Raw genomic sequence first — 27,795 nt, forward strand, 5'->3', positions numbered from 1 at the left:
CTTCATTATTGGACTTCTTCATCACCAGACTTCTCCGGTCAGACTTCTCCGGCCTTCATTATCGGACTTCTTCGATTGGACTTCTATAGCCTTCATTATCAAACTTCTACGGCCTTCATTATCGGACTTCTTCATCATCAGACTTCTCCAGCCTTCATTATTGAACTTCTCCAATCAGACTTTTACAACCTTCATTATTGGACTTCTCCGGCCTTCATTATTGGATTTCTCCGATCGAACTTTTCCAACCTTCATCGGAGAAGTCTGATCTTAGATGAAGCCCGATCGGACTTAGAATCAGACTTCATCGTCTCTTTCACCCTCTCACTCTCTCTCTCCCTCCCTCCCAGCAGCGCTGCCGTCGCCCCCTACTGTTGCTCGATCTACCGTCCGTCAACCCCTGCTGCCGCCAGCCAATGTATATTTTGCTCTGTGTGTGTGTATATATATATATTGGTGTGTGTGTATATATGTGTTGTTGTGTGTGTGTGTGAATATGTTGCTATGTGTGTATATGTTTTTGTGTGTGTGTGTATATGTTGTTGTGTGTGTGTGTGTGTGTTAACCAATTCGTGCAAAGTAGAGAAGAGGCGACGAGGTAACCCAGTGACGAGGCAAGGCGAGAAAAGGCCATAACAAAGGAGAGAGGAGGCGCCCATGGTAGATGAGAGAAAAGAGAGCATGTTTCTTTAGAAAATAATCAAAAAAAAATTTAAAACTAAATTAAATGCCAAGTGGCATGCCACATGGGCAAAGCCACAAGCCAGTCAAAATTGATTTCAACATTGGCTAAAATTGCAACTAATTTCAGAAATTGGGCTCTTCTTGCCAAAATTGAAAGCATTGGATAAAATTTCCAACCCTAAAACGTTTGGCATTTGGTGCTAATAGCCCTGTCGAAAATGACTACTCAAAACTTTAGAATCAATTCAAAGGTTATTCATCAAAGTATACCCATTGTGAATCAAGTAAGACATGTAGTTGATAGAATGGAAGGTTATTGTGAAGTCTACCCTCCAAATTTGATTATGTTGTTGCTGAAAATCAAGAATTAAAGGATTTGACTAATTACTCATCAGCTGAAATAATAAGATCGCTTCAAGCACATAAGCGATGATTAAATAGAGTAACTAAAAATGTTTTAGAGCATGCATTTCTAACAAAGTTTGATGTGAAGGAAAATAGTGGTGGAAGCTAAAAAAGAGGTGATGTTATATGTAGAGCATGGGGGAATTTAGCACATGGAAGAGGGGCGACACAAATTTAATGCCCAACAAAGAAACACCAAGAGTGGTAATAATGCTAATTTAGCATCTTGCTCTTATTGTTGTGGAGCAAATCATGTGGAAAATGATTGTTGGTGTACCTCTCAACACTAATGAGAAGTTGTCATTGAATGATTGTGCTAGAAAAATTTATTAGAAGCATTTTAAAATAATTGTTGGTGGATTGATGTATCTTGCTCATAGAAAGACGAGATATTATGTTTGTTTCAGTCACATCTACAGATTCATGCACAACCCAAGCAAACATCAATTGGGTGCAACCAAGAGAATTCTGAGGTATGATTAACGGACTACAAATTATGGTGTTAGATATGTAAAGATGAAATTGATAACCTTCTTGTATTTAGTGACAGTGATTAGGCAACAAATGTGGATGAAAGGACAAGCATAACTGTCTGTTATTTTCTCTTAGTTCTGGAGCTGTTTCATGGGTTTCCAAGGAGGGAAAAAAAAAACCACAGTTTTATTAAGCATAGAAGAAAATATACATACTAGCCACAACAGCAGCTTGTCGTGCTACTTGGTTTAGGAACATTTTATAATATTTGAAACAAAAGCAAGAGAAGGCAACAAAAATTCTCTGTGATAAGAAGTCTACAATAGCTATACAAGAATCTCGTCTAGTAAGGAAGAACAAAAATATTAGATTGGTTATCACCACATTTGGGAGTTCATTGCAGGAAGAAAAGTTTAAGAAGTTCGCAACTATGCTTGATGCTCGAGCCCTTGCTTTGATATATATATATATATATATTTTGGGGGGGGGGGGGGTGTTAGCAGAAATTAATCAACATAGGTTGAACTATTCTATACATTTCCTGTTATATTTTCCCTAATTTTAAGTTAGTTGTTGTGGAGTCAAAAAGGTTTGAGTATTTATAAGTCTTAGTTGAGATATGGTGGGAGTACTTCTATTCAGACAAATTAGGATGGATTTGATGAACAAGTCTATTGTCTAATTTAAATTGTCAAGAACAGCAAGGTTATCTACCCTGAATTTTTTAATTCAAATTCAGAAAAAAAATATATATCTTCACAAGAGGAGGTCCTGGATTTAGAGAAATAAATAATGATTAAAAAACTATTCTGGATTCCCCCATGCCATATGATCACATATGGGATTAGGGCTTGTGATTGTTTTCATTGTTTGTTGGTAGTCATAGCTAATACCAGCTTTAAGAAACGGAATGAACATAAGCACATATAAAAGGCTTAGTAACTACCCAATAGAATTCTTTCTTATGCGCCAAACAAAGAGTTACCTTCTCAAAAAATAATATTTTAAAAAAAGTACCAACACATTATAGGCTTGAAAAGAATTACAAGAATAGTATTAGGGTGGCCACACCAGCTAACACATGGGCAAGGTCCCTTGAGTGGCATTGCCAAAGGCATAAAAGCTCTTTCTAAGTGTGTTTATTGATTCTATCACTAAATGCACCTGTCAAAGTGTGTGTACTAATAAAACAATAAAAGCACTTGGCAAGAGTTTTTATGATTTTATCACTAAAAACACTTACTAAGTGTGTTTATGTTTCGCCCCATGCCACACAAGCACCCCTACTCGCATGGCATCCCTTGTGGCATAATTGACACTTTTTCAGTAAATAATTTGCATAAAAACTTTGTCTTTGCTTATCCTAATACTGTTATGATATATGTTGTCTACTAACTACGTTTTTGACTCGATCGATATTTATATATGTCTATTTGAGATCAGAGGTCAGTTTTGGAATCTAAGAACATGTCTATTTTAGGCATTAACGTAACACTTCTCACTTCATAGAATTTTGTAGAATAAAATAAGAACTTCAACTTTATTAAAATGGAACTTCTTTAAGGAGCATTTAAGATAAATAATCATAATATTCCTATTGCTTTAATATGACCATTACAAGAACCGTTAATATCATTATTCCTAAATGAAGAATTACCAAATGTGCATGTGCATTCAAAAAGAGGAATCCGAAATGAAACCTGTCAGAAGCAGTCAACTCAGCCCTTAGATCAGCTATTTCAGCTTCAGCAGCAGAAAGCCTTCTTTGGCAAATAGCTTCAGCTTCCTTGGCAAATTTTAGTCTCAATTCCAAAGGATGTTCATTCTGAGCACTTCTCAAATGTCTAGCATGTGAGCGAGCTCTCTGTTCTGATTCTTTGATGTCCATTATTTCTCTACAACTCAAAAAGGTACAAAATTAATTCTCACAAAACAATAGGATTATGCATAATAAGTTAGGCTGAAATGTTGTTAGAAAGTAAAATGAAACAAGCAAATAAAACCTATCCTAACAAAATTGAATGACATACAATTTGATAAGCTAAAATATTTGGATTGATAAGAGGACCCTATGTAGACCTATGTTGTCATTAATACAACCAAACTCTCATCACAATATTTCCTAGGGTCCTTTTTTGATGCAACGGCAGTTAGGCAGCGCAAGTGCATAAACTTTTAGTTAACCCAAGAAAACAACAAAATATAAACAAATAAACAACGAGAAATGAAAAGTGCATAAACTTTTTGATTGCCACCATAAAAAACCTCACTTCTGAAGAGATGATAAATCCTAAATTTACTGAGATGGCTACAACAATGGTAGCATATCAAGCCTTAATCTTTATCTTATACAAGGCTTATTGTTTGATTCAACAAGTTTTAAACTGGCTATCGACTACCTAACACAACCTTTCTTCTTTATCTGGGTTTCTAACTAAGGTAGCTAAAGTGAAAAGGGCATATGCTACTCAATGAGAGGTCATGCAACAGTAGAGAACATCTAATCTGTGCATAGAAAGAAAAGTGATAAACACACAGACACAGGGTGGGAAGGGTGGGTGAGAGATTCTCCCCCACAATTCACAACATCCCATTGCTTTTTGCAAAGAATCCCTTTGAGAGGAGCAGAAGTGCTGGTCCATTTTGGTTAATGTTGGTTGTGGCCAGTGTTTCTTGGAGTAGGACCTACATTGAAATTGAAGAAAAAAGTGTAGGAATACAGGATGTTGTCATTGCAGAAGAATGAAAATAAATTCTTAAGTAAACTAATGAACAACACGGTAGAAAAATGCTGACATGGCACTTCTCAAAATATCAGTTGGTATCCTATCTAGAGATACATCATCGTATGTATGGGTAAATTACAAAAAACACCCTTGAGAAAAGGCTTTCAAGGAACCACCCATCCATTTTGAGAAATTACAGTGACCTACCAGATCGTCAAAAAAAATGGGTTAATTGACTATTTTACCCTTGCTTATTTCTTAAGGTTTGTTACCTCACAAGGATTCTATGTTGGAGCATTAAGAATCAGCTACTACCGGACCTGATTGGCAAGTTGATGCTAAAAATAGTTCTTTTAATAACTCATAGCATCAAATTGTTTAACAGGACATCCAAAGTGAATTGTGCCCTAGTTATGCAAAATTGTGGCACTTGGAAAAGCATTGATTTGCAACAAAGCCATGACCGGATTTTGAATTATTTTAGAGGACTCACGAACAGTGAAGGCTTCACAAATTTTATGAAAGAGAACAATATTTCTCCATCTGCTGTCTATATAAACCTAGTTTTAATGGATATAATCATTTATAGTCCTATTTAACTAATCCATCCATGATGTTTTCAATCAAATTAGCCACACACACACACACACACACACACACACACAGTGTGCTAAGCTGTTGCTAGGATGAATGTGGAAAGAACTAAAAAAAAAAAAAAAACACTATACCTCGAGGGGGTGGGTGGGTGTTGAAAAAGAAAATGCAAGCATCATTGGTTGAAATCCATAGCTGATGCTAGGTTTCAACCATAGTTGTCAAGATTACACTAAGCTAGGGGTCAATGATGGGGTATGAAACTTTGTATGATTGGTGGTAAATGGGGGTAGACTTAATTGGTACGCTATTTTAGGTCGTGGAACATGGGGGTAGGCTTAGTCGGCATGTTATTTTAGGTCGTGGTACATTTTGAGCATTTATTGTCTATTAAATTTACATTGGCTATATTATAGATCTTATTGTTTCTTAATAAAAATTGATACTTTTAATAGATCACCTTTATATAATCTACAATAGTGTAACTTTCAAAAAACTTGGTGCAATTGTTCAAATATAAAAATCTTTAGTACCTTTGCGTGTAACTTTCACAAAATAAATGTGCAAAGCTTGAAGGTTAATAAAAGACGAAGAGAAGAAATTATAAAAGCATAGAAAAAATTCACAACTAAAGGGAAGTTAAAAGCCCTCTATTTCCAACTAACGAAGAGAAGACATTTTGTTAAATTAACATTATATTTTTTATGCAATTAAAATCATGTTTGAAATTTTACCAAAATAGCATTGGAAGTTATCCAAGCCTAGGCCAAGAAAGAGCCCCCAATTTAACTGGCAGGTCTTTCTACCTTCTCTTTGCCAATACTTAACCAAAAATGCAAGCGTTTTCCATAATATAGGCAAACTCGCAAATGTGACGAGCGGGTTTGCTTTGGTTTGCAAAATTGATATTTCCTAGACATGCCAATTAGACTAGCGAGTCTCCTCAACCTAGGCTCAAAGGCCATTTGATGCAAATTCAGAAAAAAAAATTCAGAAAATTGATGGTAATTGCATAAAAAACAAAAAATAAATAATGCTAATTTAAGAAAAAATTCCATAGATCGTTGGAGAAAGAGTGGGAGGGTCACGGTGTCTTCATCTTCCTTGTTATCGACCGACAAGCAAAGAACTGATGTTCAAGCTCCACCCACTAGTGACGGTGAACACATCCAACTTTTTTTTTTTTTATTCGCTTATATAGCTCATCCTCCTTATCCCCTTCTTTATCTATTTCTTTTGAAAATACAAGTTGTTTTGCCCTTTGATTAAATCCCCAAGCCCTTTTTTTTTTCAAATAAGTGAGGATTGATATGTTATTAATGAAACCAAAAGAGAAATACAGCAAACATTAGAAAAAAAACGCCGGCCCTACCCACCAACAAACCAAAAAAACAACTGCACCCCCCACCAAAACACCAGCCATTAGGAAAGACTAAGTGAACCCAATCAGACTTCATAACCAACCAGCCTAGAAGAGTGAAAGAAACTTATCAACTAAGAGCTGAAGCAGACATGATAACCTGGCCCATTGAAAAAGGGAAAGATGGCTCCATCACCTTAACCCAAGCCACTAACCTAGCTAGCACCAAGTTTAAGAGATTAATTGCAATAGCCCCTCGATCCTTGAAGACTAACTTATTCTGCTCCAGCCACACCGTCCATAGCATCGTATACAAAAGAGACTTCCAAATCTTCCTCTTCACTTTACCTTGGGAAAAAAAATCTCACTAATCAAATAGCCCCCCAACCAAGCTCGAACAGACCCATACATAATCCCACCACCTAAAAATCTACCGCCACAAACACAAGGTTGTCTCACTGTGGCAACCCTCTAGGGGAGATCCCGCTATCAAGGGGATTTGAGAGGAAATCCCAAAAAGATTGGTACAGATAAAAACTCAAGCAAATAAATTCTCAATTTTTTTTAAAACAACAGAAAAAAAATAAATATTAAGAACCATAAGTTCATTTAATACAACATTAGGGGCTTATTTGTCCATAATTCTCTACAAGTTCAATTAAATTCAACATAACGAAAAGTGACAATTTTACCCCTGACACTCCCAAAGACCTTTTCGATCGGAATTGCTCCATACACAAGTCTACCCAATGAGGATCAAGCTCCATTGGGCTCACCCTCGACTTTTGCTTTCCCCTTACTTGGAATGATGTAAAAGTAAGTATGAGTCGTAAGGCTCAGCAAGTATAATTTTAAACAGACGTGAATCAATAGGAATCAAAGCAAGCGACAAAATTACTTATTTACATTAAACTCACCCACAATATGCTTCACAACATCATATAACAGTAGATACACACATGCGTGCACCAACACTTGGGGCCCACATAAGTCCCACTTGCACCTAAGGCTTAAAAATACATACCTAACTTGTAATTGCAAACATAAACATCAAATTGTGGACCAAGGTCGTTCCACGCACTAATTTTCATTTGGCAAGCATAGTGAGCCGAAACTCCCTCGCGTCAAGCTTTTGTCTACCGAGCTTATGGTATACCCCACGGACATTGTCCGCCACGCGCATTAATCATCATGCAACATTTAAGCAAATTTCAAAGCATATATATATATATATCATACATTCTTAAATATTCCACGCACATGCTCATACATGATCTTATATTATGCACATCATCATGCTCATGGATGTACATTTATTACATATAGCCCCAATCACGATCAACCAAAACGTAGAATTAATTAATGTAAACATTAACAACCATCATAATTTATGAGGCATTATGTCATCCGGTTTGCATGTTCGGTTAATTCGTCAACTAGATATAAAATAAATCTTCTAGACATGTTTAGGGTTATCTTCTCATTATTCTCAACCATGACACTATTTGATAACATTAGGTTCAATTTGGGCATATTTTAAACCAAAATATGTAATTTTATCCATGTGCATAATTTTTTTACAACGAGGAAGGTAATCTAGAGTTACTGGAACCCAAGTGCCTTCGAATGATATTAATGAACTAAATAATCAACTTAAACATGTATATTGAAGTTATACATACTATATGGACAAAATATCTTGAATTAAAAATGATTCATCAAGGATCAAGCGGTTAGAGAGGCATGGATCATTGAAAGATAGAGCTTACGAAGAACATCATTCCTTTAAAAATATAGGGTGAATCGTAACCCTATTTAGGCTTTTTGACAAAATTTATCGAATATTCAAGGAAGAACAAAAATTCAAAAATAAAAATGAAGATTTGAATGGAAAAGCTAATTACTTCATTTATATACAGCCCTAGTTATAGGGTTAAAATATACGGTGATAGGAAGTTTAAAATGGGAAATAATACAACACATTTAGGAAAGATTATAACACAAAGAATTAGGAAAGATTCTTAATCTACTATAAGAAACTAGTCTAATCAAGACCAAAAATAAAATATTCTAAAGACTGCACTGCTGCCTCCTCTCATTTCCTTTCCCGAGAATCCTTTCACGCCAACACTCCCCCTCAAGTTAGTGAATGAATATCTATCATTCACAACTTGCATATTAGGTCTTCAAATCTCTTAGTCACCAATCCTTTTGTCAAACAATCTGCCACCTGCTGCACAAAAGGAACATGGGGAATTTGAATTATACCTTTTTCAAGATTTTCTTTTATAAAGTGTCGGTCAATCTCAATGTGCTTGATCCTGTCATGCTATATAGGATTATGTACAATACTTATGGCCAAATGGTTGTCACAAAATAACCTGATTGGTTCTCTAACAGCAATCTTCAAATCTTCTAGCACAATCCTCATCCATAGCAATTCACATAGACCAAGTGCCATAGCTCTAAACTCGGCTTCAGCACTTCATCTCGCCACTATGCTCTGCTTCTTACTTCACCAAGAGACCAAATTTCCTCCCAAAAACATGCACTACCCTGTAGTAAATCTCCTATCAGTTATAGATCCAGCATAGTCCGCATTTGTATACCCTTGTATATCCAAAGAACCTCCTACTTTAAATAGGATTCCTTTGCCCGAGGTAGTTTTCAAGTAGCACAATATTCTTCTTACGGCTTGCATATGACTCTCAGTTGGGCAATGCATGAATTGACTTACTAAGCTCACTGCATAGGCTATGTTTGGCCTAGTGTGTGACAAGTAAATCAAACGCCCTACTAACCTCTAATATATGCCTTTATCTACCGATGGACTGTCGGTTTCTTCTCCCAATTTCACATGAGGCGCTACTAGAGTGCATACTCCTTTGCTTCCCAGTAAACCCGTCTCCTTCAAAAGGTCCAATACATACTTATGCTGGGATAAAACTATACCTTCTTTGGAGTAGTCTACCTCTATTCCCAAGAAATATTTAAGTACTCCTAGAATTTTTATCTCAAAATTTTGGGCCAACTTGCTTCTTAGATCTTCTTGTTCATCCATATCATTCTCTGTTATAGTGATGTCATCCACATAAACCAATAATGCAGTCACTTTTTCCTCTCCTGAGTGCTTGAAAAAGAGAGTATGGTCTCCTCTACTTTGTTGATACCCCATACACTTCATTGCTTTAGAGAAGCTATCAAACCATGCTCTTGGTGACTGCTTGAGACCATATAAGGCCTTTTTAAGTCTACATGCCTCATTTCTTTTTCCTTCCTTAAATCCTGGTGGTTGCTCCATGAAAACCTCTTCTTTTAAGTCACCATAAAGAAATGCATTCTTCACATCTAATTGATGTAGCCGCCATCCATAGTGAGCTTCTAAGGACAAAAGAATTCTTATCGTGATCATCTTGGCCACTAGAGAAAAAGTCTCCAAGTAATCAATCCCATATGTCTGGGTTTAGCCTTTGGCCACCAATCAAGCCTTATACCTCTCCAATGAACCATCTGCATTGTATTTTAGGTTAAAAACACACTTGCAGCCCATTGGAACCACTCCTTTTGGCTTAGGAACCAAGTCCCATGTGTTATCTTTCTTTAATGCCCTCATGGAGTTGTTGAGGTGTTTGAAGTGAGTTGGAAACTATATAGGTAAGAAGAGGAAGAGCAAAACGCATTATATAGAGGAATTGAGAAAGAGAGAGACGAGCGTCAAGGGAGGGGCTCACACTGCTTCTTCTCCTTTAATCATAATATATTATTATATATTAAATACATATACTAAATTGGTAGTGGGAAAGGGAGAGACGAGCATCAAGGGAGGGGCTCACACTGCTTCTTCTCCTTTACTCATAATATATTATTATATATTAAATACATATACTAAATTGGTAGTGGGAGAGAGCAAGAGTGGAGAGGCGGCTCATCCGCTAACTGCTTTCTTCTATTTTTTTTAATATATAATATTATATAGATATGATTCACACACCTCCCCTCCCAATTTCCTTCCTTGCCCCACTTGACCCTCTTTTCCTTTTTTAAAAATTTCTATATATTAAATTATTATTATATAATATATTATATATATAATGCTTCACGTGAACTTACCCTCTTCCCCCAAAACAATCTCTCAATCTTAGCTTCCATAATTGCAAGCGCCTTCCACTATTCCCACCTCAATTTTTTTTCTTTTTTTTAAATTGATTAAATAATCCTTTACTTTATTAATTCTTTTAATATAATATATGTGTAACTATTACACACATAATATTATATAAGAAATAATCAAACCATGAAAATAATTCTCATAACTACTATCCCATTAAAATATCATTAACTTTTTAGTAATATTTTTTATGAACACTTCCACACTTAATGGTAATTTAGTCTCCATTAATTCTTAATGTAGGAAATATAGTCATTTTGCTCAAAAATGACAAAATAGTTGTTTCGACAACCGAAATGCTACAAAACATCGACAACTCTAATTATGCATAAAAAATATGTCATTAAGGCTTCATGAACCTAAATTTTTGAATTTTTCATTATTTACACTTTAGTCCCTAAAATTTCACAAAATTACAAAATGTGCCCGAAAATCAATTTTCATGAAATATCACACACAGTCATGGTTGATCATAAACATGCATATTTCATCTTCAAACATCAAATATAATGGCTCAAAATCATTGATCAATAAAAATGTGCAACACATACATGTCTGCCTAGGCTTTTTGCAATAGAAACACCACACTCCTTCCTTATTCTGCTTCAGGGACAGCTAATCCCTTCTTTGTGATGATTTTAACCATTACCCCTACACTCTATTAGAAACCATAGTAGAACCTTCCACATGATGATCATTAAACATTACTACCCTTCTATGCTCCTCAATTCAAACTATGAAGTAAACCTCATTCAAATATGGCATTTTTTCTCGGCTAAGGATCTGTACTCTAACCTGATCAAATTCAAGATTGAGCCTAACTAAAAACTCTACTATTCTATCCCTTTCCAGCATAGATGTTAGAATAATATCATCTTCACTACATACCATCTTAATGTCTTGATAGTGGTCTAATTCAAGCCAAAAATCGTTCATCTTGTTGTAATAATCAGTCATAGACATGAACCCTTGTTTTGTGCTACTGATTTTAGTCTTAATTTCATAGACAACATATGCATCTTGCACCTTTGAATATGTCCTCTTAACTGTCTCCCATATATCCTTAGTCGTAGATAGAAACATGTAATTTTTATTCACCTCGGGTTACATGAAACTCCACAACCATGACATCAACATAGAGTCCTCCACGTCCCAAGCAGCAAACGTGGGATCCGAGGCATTGGGGGCAGGTCCAATGAGGTGAGAGATCTTCCCCCTTCCCTTCAAAAACATCCTCACCAGTTGGGACCATTAGAGGAAGTTGCCACCATTCAATCGATATGATTGGTGCATACCAAGAAACTCATTGGAAGAGGTACTTCTGGTCGAGGGCTCAATTTAAACCGCTGGCTCAATTGAACTTGCTTCTCTCATTGACATGGGAGAAGTTGTTTCCGCAATCTTTGACATTCTATGGGTTGACTGCTAGAAGAGAAGGGCAGGAAACTATTGAGGCAATGAAGGTCGAGAAACGAACGAATATGAATCTTCCTTAGGTTGGCTCTGATACCATGTAGAAATTGGTATAGATTGGATAGGAAGAACAGAAAAAGAATCATTCAATCATATATTAGACACTAAGTACATTCCCTATTAATAGGGAAGAGGATTACACTATAGGAAAGTTGTAGAAAAGGAAAACTAAATATACAAACACAAATTAGGAAACATATCAAATCAGGATCACTTTCCTAATCTTGGAGAAGATCTGTCTTGATTTTAGGAAAGGCAGCTCACAATCCTTCTCCTTTAATTCCTTCAATCTCGTGAATCATCCAACAGTTAAGACTCCTAATCACAGAATTTGAGAAAAGTTCAATTATGATAACTCGACACTAGATGCCTTTCTATGTACTTAATGAACTTTTAGAGAGAGAGAGAGAGAGACTTTATCCTTTGTTTGGGAGAGTGGTGAGGCAAGGAATAGAATGGTACATATTAGAAGTAACATAAAAGTTATTTCTCTCCTTGTTTGGGAAGAATGGAATATAAAGAAGAGTAATATAGTTTCAATTCACTTGGATAGAGAATAAAAGGAAATGAAATGGCAAAGCAATAAAGGTAATAATGATGCCCTTCATTTTCAAATTAATATTGGGCTTTTCACAAAAATAATAAGGATAAAACAATAAGAAATATTAAAACATTCCCTTCTCCCTCCCTACACCTTAAATTGGTGTGTAAGAAAAATTTTGGATGGGAAAGAAGGGAAGGGTATCATGTACCCTCCGCTTCCATTATGGAACTCTCCCACAAAGAAGGGAAAGAACTTCCCCTACCCTCACTCTCCCTAATCAAAATAAGACATAAGGGCTATAAGATCACTTCTTTTTGTATTCTTTTGAAGCATATTAAGTCACATAAGCCTTCGACGATGTTCATGCATAAGAAAGTGAAAAAAGCTCTAGTACTCATCAAAAACTATACTAGCATTCTACTACACTCATGCATAGGAAAATTCAAATATCTCTAGTACTCATCAAATTTAAGCACCAAATCAAGCCTTTTTTCTCTTATTAGGACAACACATTAAGTTGTAGTTATAGCTGTCTAAAAACCAAATAACCAGAAGTAATTTCAATGGATCCACTAACCCCTGATTTAGTTAATGACTCAATGTACCTGTTGTCATATATCTGCTGCCCCAGCATGTCAATTTGGAATTCTGATTCAAGTTTTTCCTTTTGCAACTTCTCTATCTGCAGCAGTTCATGCTCTGAAGTTAGCAACATGATCTGGTTCATCTTGGTCCCAAGTGTTAAAAGGTTAAAGTTTTATGACAAGTAATGCTTTCTTACGTTAGAATGATCTTTAAAAAGAAAACCATAAACACATGAGCTTTCAAAATCTTGAGTAAGGTTGGAGAAACTTACATGTGCTTTTAGGGATTTAATCTTTGCATCCTGTTGGGCGCACGTATCTGTCAAGCTCTTCTCTTCAGCAATCTACCAGTAATAAAAGAATGGGTCAATCTCACAGGAAAAATGGTATCCTTACAGGCAATGTAATGAAAAAGAAATACCACACACTAGATATCAATAACAGTTTGCACTCCAACCAAGTTCCTAACAAACTAATAATAATTACATTTTTAAATACTTATTTCTAGCTTCCTACTTTTTCCCTAAAACTTATGTCAAGTACCTACTGAAATTGATTCCCAACTCATATTATCCTTTTGGAACCCAGGTAGTTATGTGAGATGGCACAAGAAGTCGAATGAAAAACACATGTCCTAGCAAAGGGGTTATATCCTCATTCCATTCTCCTCATACAGCCATACAGGTGGATATGGCACCCTCTTGATTTTTCTCATTTTCTTTTCTACTTTATTGAGGAGGTCAATTCTCTAGTTTTACATGTTCATAGGAATAAATTTGTATGAACTATCACTATTAGTTCTTTTTATTACCCATAAAATAGGTGCACCTTGCAGTTTTCCCCTGGGGGACAGAAATTGCAAAAAGTTCATCCAACAATTTAACCATGTCACAAAAGAGAGGTAGAGTGAAACATAACCATGTTATGCAATAAAACTTTCATTGATTGGACTTTTTCTCTTAAAAAAATGGCTTCAAGAGCTTTTTCCTGCCAAATCTTCAGCTGAGCTTCCATCATTCCCAGTTCCTTAGACAATGCTGAAGCCATCACATGAAATTCAGCTTCAAGGTCTTTTCTACCTGGAGCAGGAAATGATAGTTAGAAAGTTGTAGCTCATATATTAACTTAAATTTGGTAGTACAATACAATTACCAGAATCTTGCAAAGCTTCTTGCATTTTAATCTCTAGCGCATTTTTCTGTATAATGCAGTTATGCAATTGAGTCCTTAGTTCTTCAACTTTAAACTCAGAAGTGATAATATCATTCCGAGCAGCATGCAGCAATTCTGCCTCTCTACTTAATTCCTTCTCCCTTCTGAGTACAGAAGACCTGCCAGCCTGTAACTAAAAATTTTAGAGGGACTACATATATAGGTGAAGTGTCAGATTAACTTGACTAACTAAATAAGCAACTTAACCTGCAGGGAGTCCACGATTCCTTTATACCATTCTACTTTAGTATTCCAATATTGGAATTGGTCATTCAAGGAAGTATACAAATGGGAGGAAAAAACATTCTTCTCATCCTTCACGTTATCCTACAGGAACACACCACCAATTTAAGGTCTATTTCATCAAGACTAAAACACTTTAGTCTAGTTTTTGCAAATGTAAGTACATGGGCAAAGGAAATTCATGTTCAATACCTGAAGATTTTGCAATTGTCTTGAAAGGATTAGATTTTTCTCCTGTGCCTCTTGAAGCTCGCACAAACGGTTAGCCTCTAGAATCTACATAATATACATAAAAATGAGATAAATACACACACACACACACACACAAAGAGAAACCCAGGTACAAGATAACACCTTAGTTTCCTTGATGGATTCCTCCAATTCTGACAAACTTTTACTTCCTTCCCCCGGGAAAAAAGTATGGACCCTGAACTCTGAATCCTTCTTCATTTTTAGATTGACTAGTTTTCTCCTAGATCTTTCAAGATGCATTCATTTGGTTAAACATTAGGATAGGAAAGGATATATAAAGATAGATAAATCATCATAAAGCATTGACAAGAGCTAGGTAACGCAACATATATTTGTATAAATATAAATGTTGTAAGCATGTATGTCTAGATTTATATGTTATGTGTTACTCACTAAAGTTATATAGATAGCGTAACTTATATATGCATGTGTGCGCTGAGATATATGTCGATTATAAATATATGCAGAAAATACAACCTCATGGCTTGAGGGATGATTATCTCATATTACTCCGCTGAATAGAAATGAACATTAGTTTATATCCTATCCATGTAATCTTTCTACTTTTATTGACATCAATCACTTGATGCAGCCAAACAAGAACCTCTACCATCAAATCAATCAATCACTGGTATTTGGATGATAGTATTCGCTAACCCAAGTTACAAAAGAAGAAAATAAAATTTTTCTGATTCAATTGGAAGGACGCCAATCCCCTCATGCAATAGAACAATCTATCATCAAATTAACCATCGTATATAATTGGAAGATAGCATTAAAATATCCCAAGTTATGGAAAAGAAATAGAATGAAAACTATAGTCACCAATTATTTTATTATTTTAACAAGTTATTAGAGAACCAATGCCTTAATGGCTAGGAATATAAACTTAGAACACTAAAATAACAATTTGAGGATACTCATATGCAATAGGGGCTTATCTCAATGCTACTGCCTATATCATTGCTTCTAGGATAGATGCAATAGAATAGGATTTTTTTAACCCAAAACAATGCTATCCATACAAAAAAAATTCTAATAAAATGAAAACAATTTTCCAAACTACCAGCTTATATGCATTGTAAGCAGCATCTCATCCATTGATTGTAGTGTCAAGAGTTGATTAGATATCGACTTAGGCATCAACTATTTAATATATGAAGTAAGTAGTCGACTAGGCTAGCTAGCAGTGGTTGACTAACCAAAGGAAAGTCAACTGTTGTATGAAGTCAGTTCACACAAATGTGGTTCGAAGTGTTGGGAAGTGACTAAGCATCAACATAGCCATTGACTGTCACACCCCTCTTGCAAGTAGTATGGTTCACAAAACTGTAGTTTGTAACACTGGGAATTGACTAGACATCAACTCAGCCACTGAAAACTACAATGACATACAAAAACTAAAATAACCCGAGTACAACATCCCACCATTACATGTCCAAAAAAATAAATAGGATGGTCCAAATAAGTCCACTAACAGCCCCCAATTCGAGTCCATTTTTAAGCATCTTACTGATTAGCTAAAAAATGTTAGGTGTAGTTGTGAGCCCATAGCTCAATGATAGGCATTCTACATGTAATATATCATAACCCAAAATATTGAATTTACATGTGTTTACAATAAAAAAGATGACATTTGAAAATATTCCCATTACAACAGTATGAATCAAACAAGTCACATGGTGTAGTAACAAGAGAGTGGAATAAATCCATTTTAATGTAAAAAATATGTACAACACAGGGAACCATTAATCATATTACTCAATTATCTATCATTAATATTATAATCATCCCAATAGGTAGATATGTGTAGTTTGTGGATCCACAATGTATAAAAGGGCCACAAGGTCAATCCTACGTCCCTATCCCACAAGTACCATGGAGTAACTAGCTGTTGAGAAAATAAAACCTAGATTGTGCCACATTAGTAAATGGATTCTAATTGTCATAGCCATCACTATGGAAATATACCCTACTCTTTCGACAATTGTCACGACCACATTGGTAGTCTATTAAGGAGGTCTTGGGTATTTTACTTAAGACACATGAGCTCATAAATCACCTTCAAATAGCACTTTTGGGTAAGGACCCATGGTGTAACAACAATGGTCCATAACATCATATAACCACATGATACCACTGTAAAATAATTATCTTCCATGTTTTACCATATGACAACTTATCAATCTTATTCTTAATTGATTTCAATAATTCATCATATCTTATACACCAAATAAACAATGAGACCATATAATATGAAGTCAAAGCATTTCACAATCATTAATGACAATAAAATTTCAAACAAACATATTGCAAAATAATCACTCGTATAGTCCTTATGAAATATAGGCTCAATATTCTAGACCACAATAAAAGCTTAACCTGAATCAACATTATAAGTGTATGTTAATCCACATTTAATTTGTAAGAACTAGCCTAAAGCCATTCTAAGGGTTGTTATATCATTTTTAGAAACTTGTGGGCATTTCTACCATTTTGGAACTTAGGGGTTTTTTATAAATTTTTCAAAACTTTTAGTGGTTTTTATAATTTTATAAACTTAATTTTGTTTTTTCAATTTCAATAAACTTAAGTTGCCTTTCTATTATTTTCATAACGTTAAATAACTTAAGGGACTTTTCTATTACTTTTAGCAAATATTATGTTATAGAGTAAATAATTGATAAATGGTATATGTGTATTTGTTTGCAATTCCTCTAAAATGAGTGTCAATTGGGTCTAAATTGGGTTGGGTTACAATAAGATGGCTGGAATTTTAGGCTTCATGATCTTTAAATCTTGGTCTAAGGTTCATAGTTGGTCATACGACCGAAAGGCTAGGCTTCAATTGTGAATGAAATAGTCTACGAGAAGTATGATAAAGCAAATTAGCAAAGCATAATCAATTATGAGCTCAATTGTAGGGGTCCAAACGCTAAGAATGGAAAAAAATTAAGGTAAATCAAAAGGCCAAGGGCCAAGTTAATTAGATCATACCTATTGGGAAAAAGGGACGTCCTAACCACCCAAGCGAACAAATAGTTGATCAACAAATCAATCAACCTTGGATTAGGGAAAAACCATAGGATTTCCCAACTAAATTTTTTGTGTAACTTTCCCAATTAAATAAAGATAATGGGGTTATGGGAAGAGAAATTAGAGGATTTGAAAAAAAAAATGTATTTTTGCGTATAAAAAGTTAGGATCCTACAAAAGTAATCGTGAAAAAGGATAGCAATGGCCAAAAACAGGGGAGAAAGGCTCTCAGATCTAGGGTTTTTAAGGTGTTATGGATGGCCAACAAACCAACACACACACACATATATATATGGAAAGAGAGAGACACTAAGCCCCTTGAACAAAAAGCACTTACTTGGAAACCTTTGACCATGATCAATAATGCTTACCTATCTTCTTGATGCTTAAGATAATGGCTTTCACCTCCTTATACCTTGTTTGAAGTTAAAGGGCTAGAAAATCTAGGGCTTTGGTGTTTGTGAGATAAAGAAAGACGAGTGCAAAATTTAGGGTTTTAGTGTTTGTGAGAAAGAGTTGGAGAGAGAAATTTGGGAGAAACAAAGGGGTTGGGGGGGGGGGCGACGATGAGTGAACCTAATGGGGTTGCATCAATTACAAATACTCATTGGGGCAAGGGGGCCATAACCCCCCTAACTATCAATTATTTTCATTTACCCCCTTAACTTTAAAGAATTTTTTTAATTTTCCTAGTATATCTATCAAGATTTTTTCATTTACCCCTTATACCTTTCAAGATTTTTTCATATACCCCCATTTTTCAAGATTTCTATCATATATATTATGGTTTTTCACGTGACAGTAACAATTTATTTATAGTTTTTGCAATGATGACTCCCCAATATCTTATTCTAAAAAAAAAAAAAGTGTAATAGTTTTGTAAAAATAAAGAGGTACATATATTTTCTGCTTTTAAGCATATATTTTGCTTGAGCCTATGCTAATATATATGAATTCATATAATTATATTTACGTAATAACTCTTTGACCCCAATGACAATATATGTCACACTCCGCTCCCATATTTTATTTCTTTTTTCATTTATTTCCCATTAAGTTGCATAAGGCCATGATATAGGATAGGAAATAAATATTTTGGAATATATTATTGTAAGGACAAATATAGAAATTAGCATATTTTATTTCTTTTTTCATTTATTTCTTTCCTAATTATTCTTTGAAAGATTATGTTTCCATCATTGAATTCTAATAAGGATAAAAATTTAGTTCTTTGATTATGTTTCCTAGTTAGATATTTATAGCTTATATGAACCCTTTAGGTTATGTTATGAGCCAACCTTGATTATTGAATTGAATATTGAGTTGAGTTGAGTTTTTAGTTATTCTTCGTTCTTGTTCTTCATTTTACATCAACCCACTTCCATGCAAGAAATGTAGGCCAACTAAGGTCAATATATGTTTACCAAGACCATAATCATGTCACAAATTTAGAAGTGGATTTTATTTAGTTGTTTGAACCTTTAAGCAAAAAGATCGTTCTATCATAGATCAATGATTATCAATTCATTAGAGAACAACAATCTCAATTTCAATTCTTACAACTGCAAACATTAATTCATCTACACAACATGTAGATTCTTTCTTCAGCTGAAGCTATGTCCTTTGGTGAAATGTTTCGGGTATTTCAAGAATTACTTCCATACCAAAAGTTAGGTGAGTGGTGATTCTTGCACCAGTATGCTTTTAAATGAATCCCATACATGTTGAAAATTATGTTGATATAATTAGCATGTGAAAGCAAATTGTTGTGGAACCATTGGGGAGTTCAAGGGTTACTCTAATAACCAAAGTTCGACTATAAATATGGTGCCATGTTAGTTTCTCAACGAGAGGAAAGGATGATATATTCTTAAACAAGATAGGTTTTGGGGGGGAATAACTCTCACACAATTTCATTATTCTCTAAGGAATATTTACATAAGACATTTCCTAATCTAGGATGCTATGGAATATATAGAATTAGTTTCCTAATCTAGGATGTTGTAATATATATAGGAGACATTTCCTAATCTAGGATATTGACTATAAGGAAAAATGGAAATAATTCCTAAGCTATAAATTGGATACAATAGGTAAGAATAACCAGAAAATAAATACTAAAAATATTGCTATCAATCCCACTAATTTGGGTCCATTAATTCGAGATTCTCTGACACTCTCCCTCAAGTTGGTGAATAGTCAGTGACTAGATGTCCCTTATTCCCAGCTTATTAATAAGTGATTCGAATCCCGATCTTGGCATAGCCTTGGTGAATACATTTGCCTCTTGACTAACTATAGGAAGATAGGTAAGTTTTATTCCTCCATGTTTGATTTCCCTTTTTATAAATTTCCTATCAATTGTTATATGCTTCATCCTGTTATTCTGGATTGGGTTATTGGCAAATATTGATAGCTGACTTGCTATCACTATACAACATTGTTGGTAAAGTTAGGGGCACCTGTAAATCTTCCATTGGCCTCTCCAACCAAATTAACACACAAATTCCTTGGGCAATAGCCCCGAATTCTGCATCTGCACTATTATATGCCACAACTGATTGCTTCTTACTCCTCTAGATGACAAGATTTCCCCACAATTTAGTTCAAAAACCATAAGCTGATCTACTATCCATAACAGAACCCGCCCAGTGAACATCAGCAAAACCTTGAGCTCCTCTAGCTTCATTTTTTTGGAACATTAACCCTTTTCCTAGTGTGCCCTTTAAGTATCTTAGGATGTGATATACTGCATCTAGATGTTGTTCAGTGGGTGATGCATAAATTGGCTCACAATACTCATAGCATAAGCAATATCTGGGTGAGTGAGTGAAAGATAGATAAGTCTTCCAACCAGCCTCTGGTATCTTCCTTTATTAACAGGGAATCATTCTCAGTTATCCTCCATTTCTAGTTTCTATCAAGTCGTGTATCTGTTGGACGGCTTCCTAGCATTCCAGTGTCCTTCAGGAGATTAAGAGTATATTTCCTTTGCAAAATTAGAAGGCCTGTTTGCTTTTGGCCACTTCCATTCCTAGAAAATATCTCATGGTGCCTAAGTCTTTGACCTCAAATTCAGCTCTCAACCGTTGTTTCAGTTCAACAATTTCTTGAAAGTCATCACCAATGATTATAATATCATTCACATGCACAATCAAAATGGACCATTTTCCACTACTTGAATTCTCTCCCTTTTTGTTCTCTCTCCCTCTCTGTTCTCTCTGAATTCTCCCTCTAGTCTTCTAATTACTCCCTCCCTTTCTATCCTCTCTCCCCCAATTTCTTCCAATTTCCCTTACAAACCCTAAGTTAAACTCTAAGTCGGGACATTTGGTATTAGAGCTAGTGGTCCTCGACTACTAAATAGAGAGAATGTAAGTGCTCGAAGCAAAATTCTTGAGTAATTACTAATAAAAGGCGGTCATTTGCGATCGATTCTTAGAGATAAGAGTTCTTTAGGTGATCCTAGCAGTGAATAGAAGTTGCAGTTTGAGGCAAGCATTGGCAATGGCAGAAGGAAGACAAATGAAGCAGTTTGAGGCAAGAATGGAGGCACTAGAATTCAGATTGAGACAGACTAAGCTGGTCATGGCAGAGAAGAAAGCATTGTAACCAGAGCATGCAGAGAGAACTTGAAAAAAATAGAGAAACTCTTGAGAATTTTGGCAAGAGAATGAATAGCATTTTTAACATGCTATTGAAATTGCCTCAATTTAGCTTACCAGTGGATTTTCCACCTAGATCCACTTCTGATCCAATCCTAATTGGTGATAGAATTCTTCCTTAAGCTTCAAAATTGCAAAAGTAGAGGAGTCATTGGTCTTGGAGCTAGTAATCCAGGCAAGAGGTTCTTCTTAAACCTCTCCTTATACTCTGATGCCAAGGCTGGAGATACTAGCATCTAAAGGAACAAAACCTAGATGGTGGATCCACAGATGTGAGGTTTTTTCAATATTATAATATAGTAAAAGGACATAAGATCAACTTTGCAGCAACCTACCTCAATGATACGACTGACTCATGGTATCAAGGTTGGATCAAGATGAGGAGATTTGAGGCTAGTTGGATGGAGTTTTTGGAGGATCTATGTGATTGATTTGGAGAGAAGTCTATGACCAATGAAGTTGAACAATTTAACAAACTACAACAAGACGAATCCGTGATGGAGTATCAAATCTAATTTGAGGAATTAAGATCTTTTATGTTGAATTCACAACCTTCTTTAACTGAATAGTACTTCATTTCCAGCTTCATCAGTGGCCCCAAGGATGAACTAAGGCCAACAATCAAGATGATGCAACCTGCTACTGTTAAGTAGGCTGTTGAGAAGGCAACATTGCAGGAGCTTCCATTAGAAGAGATTTTCAAAAAGCACAAGATTCTAACAGAAAGTTATCCTTCAATTAGTCACGAGTTGGAAGAAAATTCCTAGATTGCAGCCTTAGGATTGACTCGGGGAAATGTGAATCCTAGGGTTTACACTAAGCTTAATTCAGTCAAATCTCCTATTATGGAGAAAGGAGATGATTAGGATTAGGCTATAAATGCGAAGACAAATTCAGCCTAGGCTACCAATGCAGAAGGCAGTTACTGAATATGGAGGGATTAGATGAGGAAAAGAAGAAGAAAAGCAAGAGCAAGTAGGGATTGGATGACAAAACAGGTCCGGGTGCTGTAATTTCTTAGGGACAAGAAATCTCTCAAGGAAGGGGGATTGTCACGACCCTAAGGATATAGTAGTAATTGTCCAATACATGTATTTCTTTCTTGTTGTACTTTAGGTTGTTGTCATATTGTACCTTTAGTTTATCATTAACTAAAAGGATAGAACATCCTATAAATAGGCTACATTAGTTAGAAACAGACAGTTGTTGAATGATAGCTGATTACTTCCCTCTCAAATTCTCTCTTCCTCTATGTTCTCTCTGAATTTTCCCTCCGTTCTTCTAATTTATCCCTCCCTTTCTATTCTCTCCCTCTGATTTCTTCCAAATTCCTGTACAAACCTTAGGTTAAACCTTAAGTCATGACAACTACCAGCCTTCATTACTAGTGATTTAACTTGTCAACATTTATTGCTAATGCTTGGTCTTTTTTTTTTCTACTTGTTCGAGCCTTCATTGCCATCGACTCTTTAATTAGATTGGGCACTCATCCACCCCTCATAAAACAAAGATACTGGATTCCTCACAGATGGTGACTAGTCTTGCTACACCATACTTTGACACCCCTCAAGCTCAACCCTCAAATAGGGAACTTTTGACATGGTTTTGATGATGAGTACCATTACACAAAACTTTAATAAGTATTGTTTGAGTAAATGTTTTGGTCTTTAAGATTTTAAACTCAAACTACTTTGAATAACTCTTGAAAATGTTCTAAAATTGTCTTTTAAGTCTTGTGGATCCAAAAATATAATCAAGTTCTAAAAAGACAAATAAATAACTTATAAATGGAAGAAATATAAGTAATCATTGAATCCATTGTTTACTTGATTTTAATGATGTTTTGATGATGTACAACTTAAAGCATATTTTAATGTGTTATTGATAATATTAGACTTAAAGGTTTTGGACATGTTGAAATAAGTGTCTTGGACTTCAAGGTTTTGATCTTAAACAATTCTTGAAAATAGATTTGAACTTATCCTTTAAATCAATTGAATTTTGTGGATCCTAAAATATTATTAAAGATTTAAAAAGATAAATAAATAGATTTGAAACATTCATTTTGATCTTGTATTTCAAAGACAAATATCATAATTCTCAACTAAATGATTTTACTTGTCGACTGATTGTTGTATTATCTCTTTGTCAAAGTTTTTCAAAGTTAAATCTGTAGATTAGTCTTTGCATATAGTTGACAGATATCCAAAACTATCGATTAATTCTTTAAACAGTCGACCATACAAAATGCATGCTCTCAGTTGTTTGCTATCGACCATTTTTGTAACATTTATAGTTACAGTCAAAAGTTTCATTAATCTGTCAACTGGTTTTTCAATATTTTGAAATAAATTGTCGATAGAATTCTAAAACTGTCAATTGTTTCTATCGAAAATTTACTAACGGCTACTTTTCTGCAGACTATCAATTCGTCATTTTAATCCCCAACGAGTAGTTTTCTGTAGAGAAGGTTGAAGACTATAAATAAAAGACTCTTAGCATCTAGAATGTAGATTAGATGCATGAATATATTGGAATATTATCTATGTGAGTTTCAAGTATCTTTCTCATTAATCTTAGAGCTTCATTTGTAAATCTATCCTAGGGAGGATTTGTTGTGAGAGATAGGTTGTAAACCCTTGTGAGCTGAATTTCTATCATTGTATTGAGTGGAGTGCTAAAGAGCTTAAGGTATAGCTCTTGGTTATCATGTTTGTTAGTTCCTAGTGAGAAGAAATACTAATACGTTGACGGTTGTGATTCTTTATCCAAAAAAAATTTGTGTTGTGATCTTAAACCTGGAAAAGGATCATTGTCAAGATTTGGTCTTCACTTGTGAAGAATATTGAAGCTAGTGGATTGAAAACTCAAATGGAGCTTGAGGAGTGGATGCAGGTTCGAGGAGAAACCAAACCACCATAAATCCTTGAGTTTCTTCTCTCTTCCCTTACTCTTTACATTCCAGCACATGCTTTATTTGTGCTCATATTAGGTTGGAATTAATGAATTGATTTATTTGTTTTTATATTGCACCCCCATTTTTATTCACCACACATGATTTACATTGCTATTTGAAAGTAAAGTAAGAATTTTTCAAAAATCCAATTCAGCCTCCCTCTTGGGTTGCCTCATTACTTTGGCCTAAAAACTTCAGAATATGAATTCCTTGAAAGGAAATACACTGCAATCCCTGAAAGCATCAAATATATCTAGCCTTTCGAGATGACAGAAAATATACAGCATATTCTCAATCATAATCATATCTTAACTGGAACATTATTTGGTCAAAATGCAGTTCCACAATCAGGGCATGCAGATTACTGTGAATGCATGGTTTGCAAAATAGATGATAGCACTCGACAATCACAACCCAGCAAATAGTCCAAACAAGCAAAATAAATAACCAAACCAAAGGAGCAAATCCACCCGATACATGATTTTCATATGAACCACCTTTCAGATACTATGCTGAGCATATGGCAAGAGAGTTTGGCTGCCATAAATGCAGGTCACAAGTAAAATCCAAACAATTACAGGAATGGAGAAGTGAAAAACAAAGCACACCCGCCAAAAGGAAGGTCTTACAGGAACATGCACCCATACCTTCTTGAGCTGATTAAAACATGCGCCAGAGCTGAAAATAGCCTTGCAGTCCTTGATTTCATCCCGGAGTTTCTGTATCGCAGCCTTTCCAGTTTCAGAACTCTTTTCAGCAACTTCACTGTTTAACTCCTTCAGTGCTCTTCACCAAGCTTGTTCCTCTCACTTCTACATTTCTAGAGGAAAAATTAAGTGAAATTCAAAACTAGTAAACTCACTGAAAAGGAAAGAATCCTACTCATTCTTCACAAGCATATGTAATGACCATTTCAAATCACATGCCATGCTTGGGCAAGGACCTAGTCAGTACATATAACCCTCCAGGGGCAGCCACCGATCAAGGCATTTATCATATCATATCAAGACAACTGCAATCCAACATGGCACCTAAAAACAAAAACAAAAAAATCCATTTGAATAAGGGATCTATGAGCAAGGTCCTCAGGGAAGGGAGCAAAGACTTCAAAAACATGAGTCTGAAAGGTAAAAAGTACGACAAGCACATTTCCTCTTTCAAGTCCATCTAAACCTCATCCAATTTTCCCTGTATATGTTGATTTTCATTCTTGGAGGAAGAGATGGCAGATTTCCGCCACTTCAATTCCTTCTCAGCACCAGCAAATCCCACCCTGTTTCTAGATTGATTGCTAGGTGTCTATCTTCTTGAAAATATTTTATTGCTCCAGCGATGCAGGCTTCCATCTGCTAGGTTGTCAGATTGCTGGGGGGATAAGCGGTAACTTTTACTACCAACTACTGATGAATCTTCCCCGGTGCTCACTGACAGCAATCCTCAACTTCAGAGATACTTCTGTAGCATGAACCCACTGTTTTTCAGATGATACCTGCTTTTGAGAGAGAGAGGTTTAGCTCCAGCTTCATTTTTACAATCTCATAACCAGCTACAGTACATACAAACAACATATGGCAACATACAACAATGCAACAAGATATGACAATGCAATGACAAGAAGAGGCTAATCTTCCCTCTCAAATCTCAATTCAGCTGAGGAATCAACTAGGGGACAGACCTTGATGTTACAATCTACCCTCTCAAACAATAATGTTGGTTCTGTGGCAGCATATCTTCTAGCTCGACTCATAGTTGGCAAATAAGGTACAAAGCATTAAGAAAAAAAGAGGGTCAGCAGATAAACATAGTAGTGGGGTAAATGAATCCATATGTCAAAAGGTTGAATAGAAAACAGGGTGCATTTAAGATTTTCTTTTCCTAAGTAAGCTATTTCAGTATTTAAACATGTTTAGCATGCATCAAAATTCAGAAATATAAGCCTCTCTCCTCATCTTTAATTTGACCAACCTCCTTCAACTCTAAAACATCCCTGCAGGTGAAATTCTAGGACAACATGATCAAGAACTTAATTTATAATTAAAAAAAAAAAAGCGAAAAGAAAAGTTCTGTGACTTTCTATACAGAAGGAAAAAGGAAACACAATGATAATAAAATATGATTCACTGTGCTAAAGGGGGAGTACAAAATGCAATGTCATGAACAGTTGTAGCAGTAATAGCAGCAGGTTAGATGATAAAAAAATACCTTCATTTGTTTGTTTCTAGAAAAGGTGATATAAGTCATAATAAGATTTTGATGGGCAAATGTTCTGATGCCCGAATTTGAAGCACGGACAGAACTTAATAAGCAGATTCATAGGATTGGCACAAGAATATAAATTGTTGATTGAATGATTCTTCTTGATTGATTCCTCAATTTATGGGATAGATTATCAATCTCAATTATTCCACAATTTATGGGATTGATTATAATCAATTTTAATTGTTGGGATTGATTGATTGATGTAAATTAGTAACTGATCTAATTAGGATTCTTTCTTTTTTGCTTAGTTATAGGGATTTTATTGGTTTATTTCTCCTATATATATTGTAACCATTCCTCGTGAAGTGTAAGAGAAATATATACAAAGTTTTTAGTTTTCTTCTAGACAGTATTAGAGTCGATTGTTACCTAAAGAAGACTCATTCTCTTCTGGCCTTCATTGTGAAGCCAGAGCTTCACAGTAGGAAAGAAGAAACAAGAAGAGATAGAAAAATACCTCGAGAATATTATTGAAAATAAATGAAGAAAATGACAAATCAATACAATGAGAAAACTAACTGATCCTTGTATATATATATATATATATATATATCGAAATTATGAACTGCCTAACTAAACACAGCAACGACCATAACAAATATAATCAGCTACAACTGAGAGCACACTTGCTGCCTGCTACCAACGACTTATATCTTCCACATTCCCCCTCAAACCAAGCTCCATAGATGATGATGATGAGGAACTAGACTTTGTAGTATTTGTAGACAGCAAACTTTCTGAAATAACAGTAAAAGAATTAGAATAAGAGTGAGACATAGGTGACCTCTTGAGCCCCAACTTAGTACATAGAAACACAAATCTATCCCTTGATAACCCTTTGGTAAAAATGTCAGCTACTTGAGGAAGAGTAGGCACATACCAAATATCAACATCTCCACTTTCAATCTTTTCTCTCACAAAATGCGCATCAATCTCAATGTGCTTTGTCCTAGAGTGGAATACAGGGTTTTCAACCATACTTTTAGCTGCTAGATTATCACACCAAAGTACAAGAGTTTGAACACAGGGATAGCCTAATTCTGATAACAATGATTTAAACCACAATATCTTGGTCACCTCTTGAGCAACAGCCCTATACTCTGCTTCACCCACTAATCTGGCAACTACTAATTGTTTCCTGGAACCCCAAATCAACAAAT

General features: G+C 35.2%; 2 protein-coding genes across 2 annotated transcripts in view; both read right to left on the reverse strand.

Moving 5' to 3' along the window:
• Positions 1-26,691, reverse strand: part of LOC127794993 (E3 ubiquitin-protein ligase BRE1-like 2) — a 143,404-nt gene extending 116,713 nt beyond the window's left edge. The window contains exon 1 of the mRNA XM_052326380.1: positions 26,579-26,691. The gene's annotated coding sequence lies outside the window, so the exon portion shown is untranslated. The remainder of the gene's footprint in view (positions 1-26,578) is intronic.
• The window catches only part of LOC127794996 (E3 ubiquitin-protein ligase BRE1-like 2), a 66,771-nt gene that overhangs the window by 10,937 nt on the left and 28,039 nt on the right, over positions 1-27,795 (reverse strand). Inside the window, exons 2-10 of the mRNA XM_052326381.1 lie at positions 25,024-25,865; positions 14,822-14,945; positions 14,660-14,743; positions 14,432-14,551; positions 14,165-14,351; positions 13,931-14,091; positions 13,285-13,356; positions 13,034-13,110; positions 3,264-3,458 (exon numbers count right to left, since the gene is read on the reverse strand). Coding sequence (XP_052182341.1) covers positions 3,264-3,458; positions 13,034-13,110; positions 13,285-13,356; positions 13,931-14,091; positions 14,165-14,351; positions 14,432-14,551; positions 14,660-14,743; positions 14,822-14,945; positions 25,024-25,085 — 1,082 coding nt within the window. The 5' untranslated portion in view covers positions 25,086-25,865. The remainder of the gene's footprint in view (positions 1-3,263; positions 3,459-13,033; positions 13,111-13,284; positions 13,357-13,930; positions 14,092-14,164; positions 14,352-14,431; positions 14,552-14,659; positions 14,744-14,821; positions 14,946-25,023; positions 25,866-27,795) is intronic.

The sequence above is a fragment of the Diospyros lotus genome, chromosome 2, assembly GCF_014633365.1.
Source record: "Diospyros lotus cultivar Yz01 chromosome 2, ASM1463336v1, whole genome shotgun sequence".
NCBI classification, from domain to species: Eukaryota; Viridiplantae; Streptophyta; class Magnoliopsida; order Ericales; family Ebenaceae; genus Diospyros; species Diospyros lotus.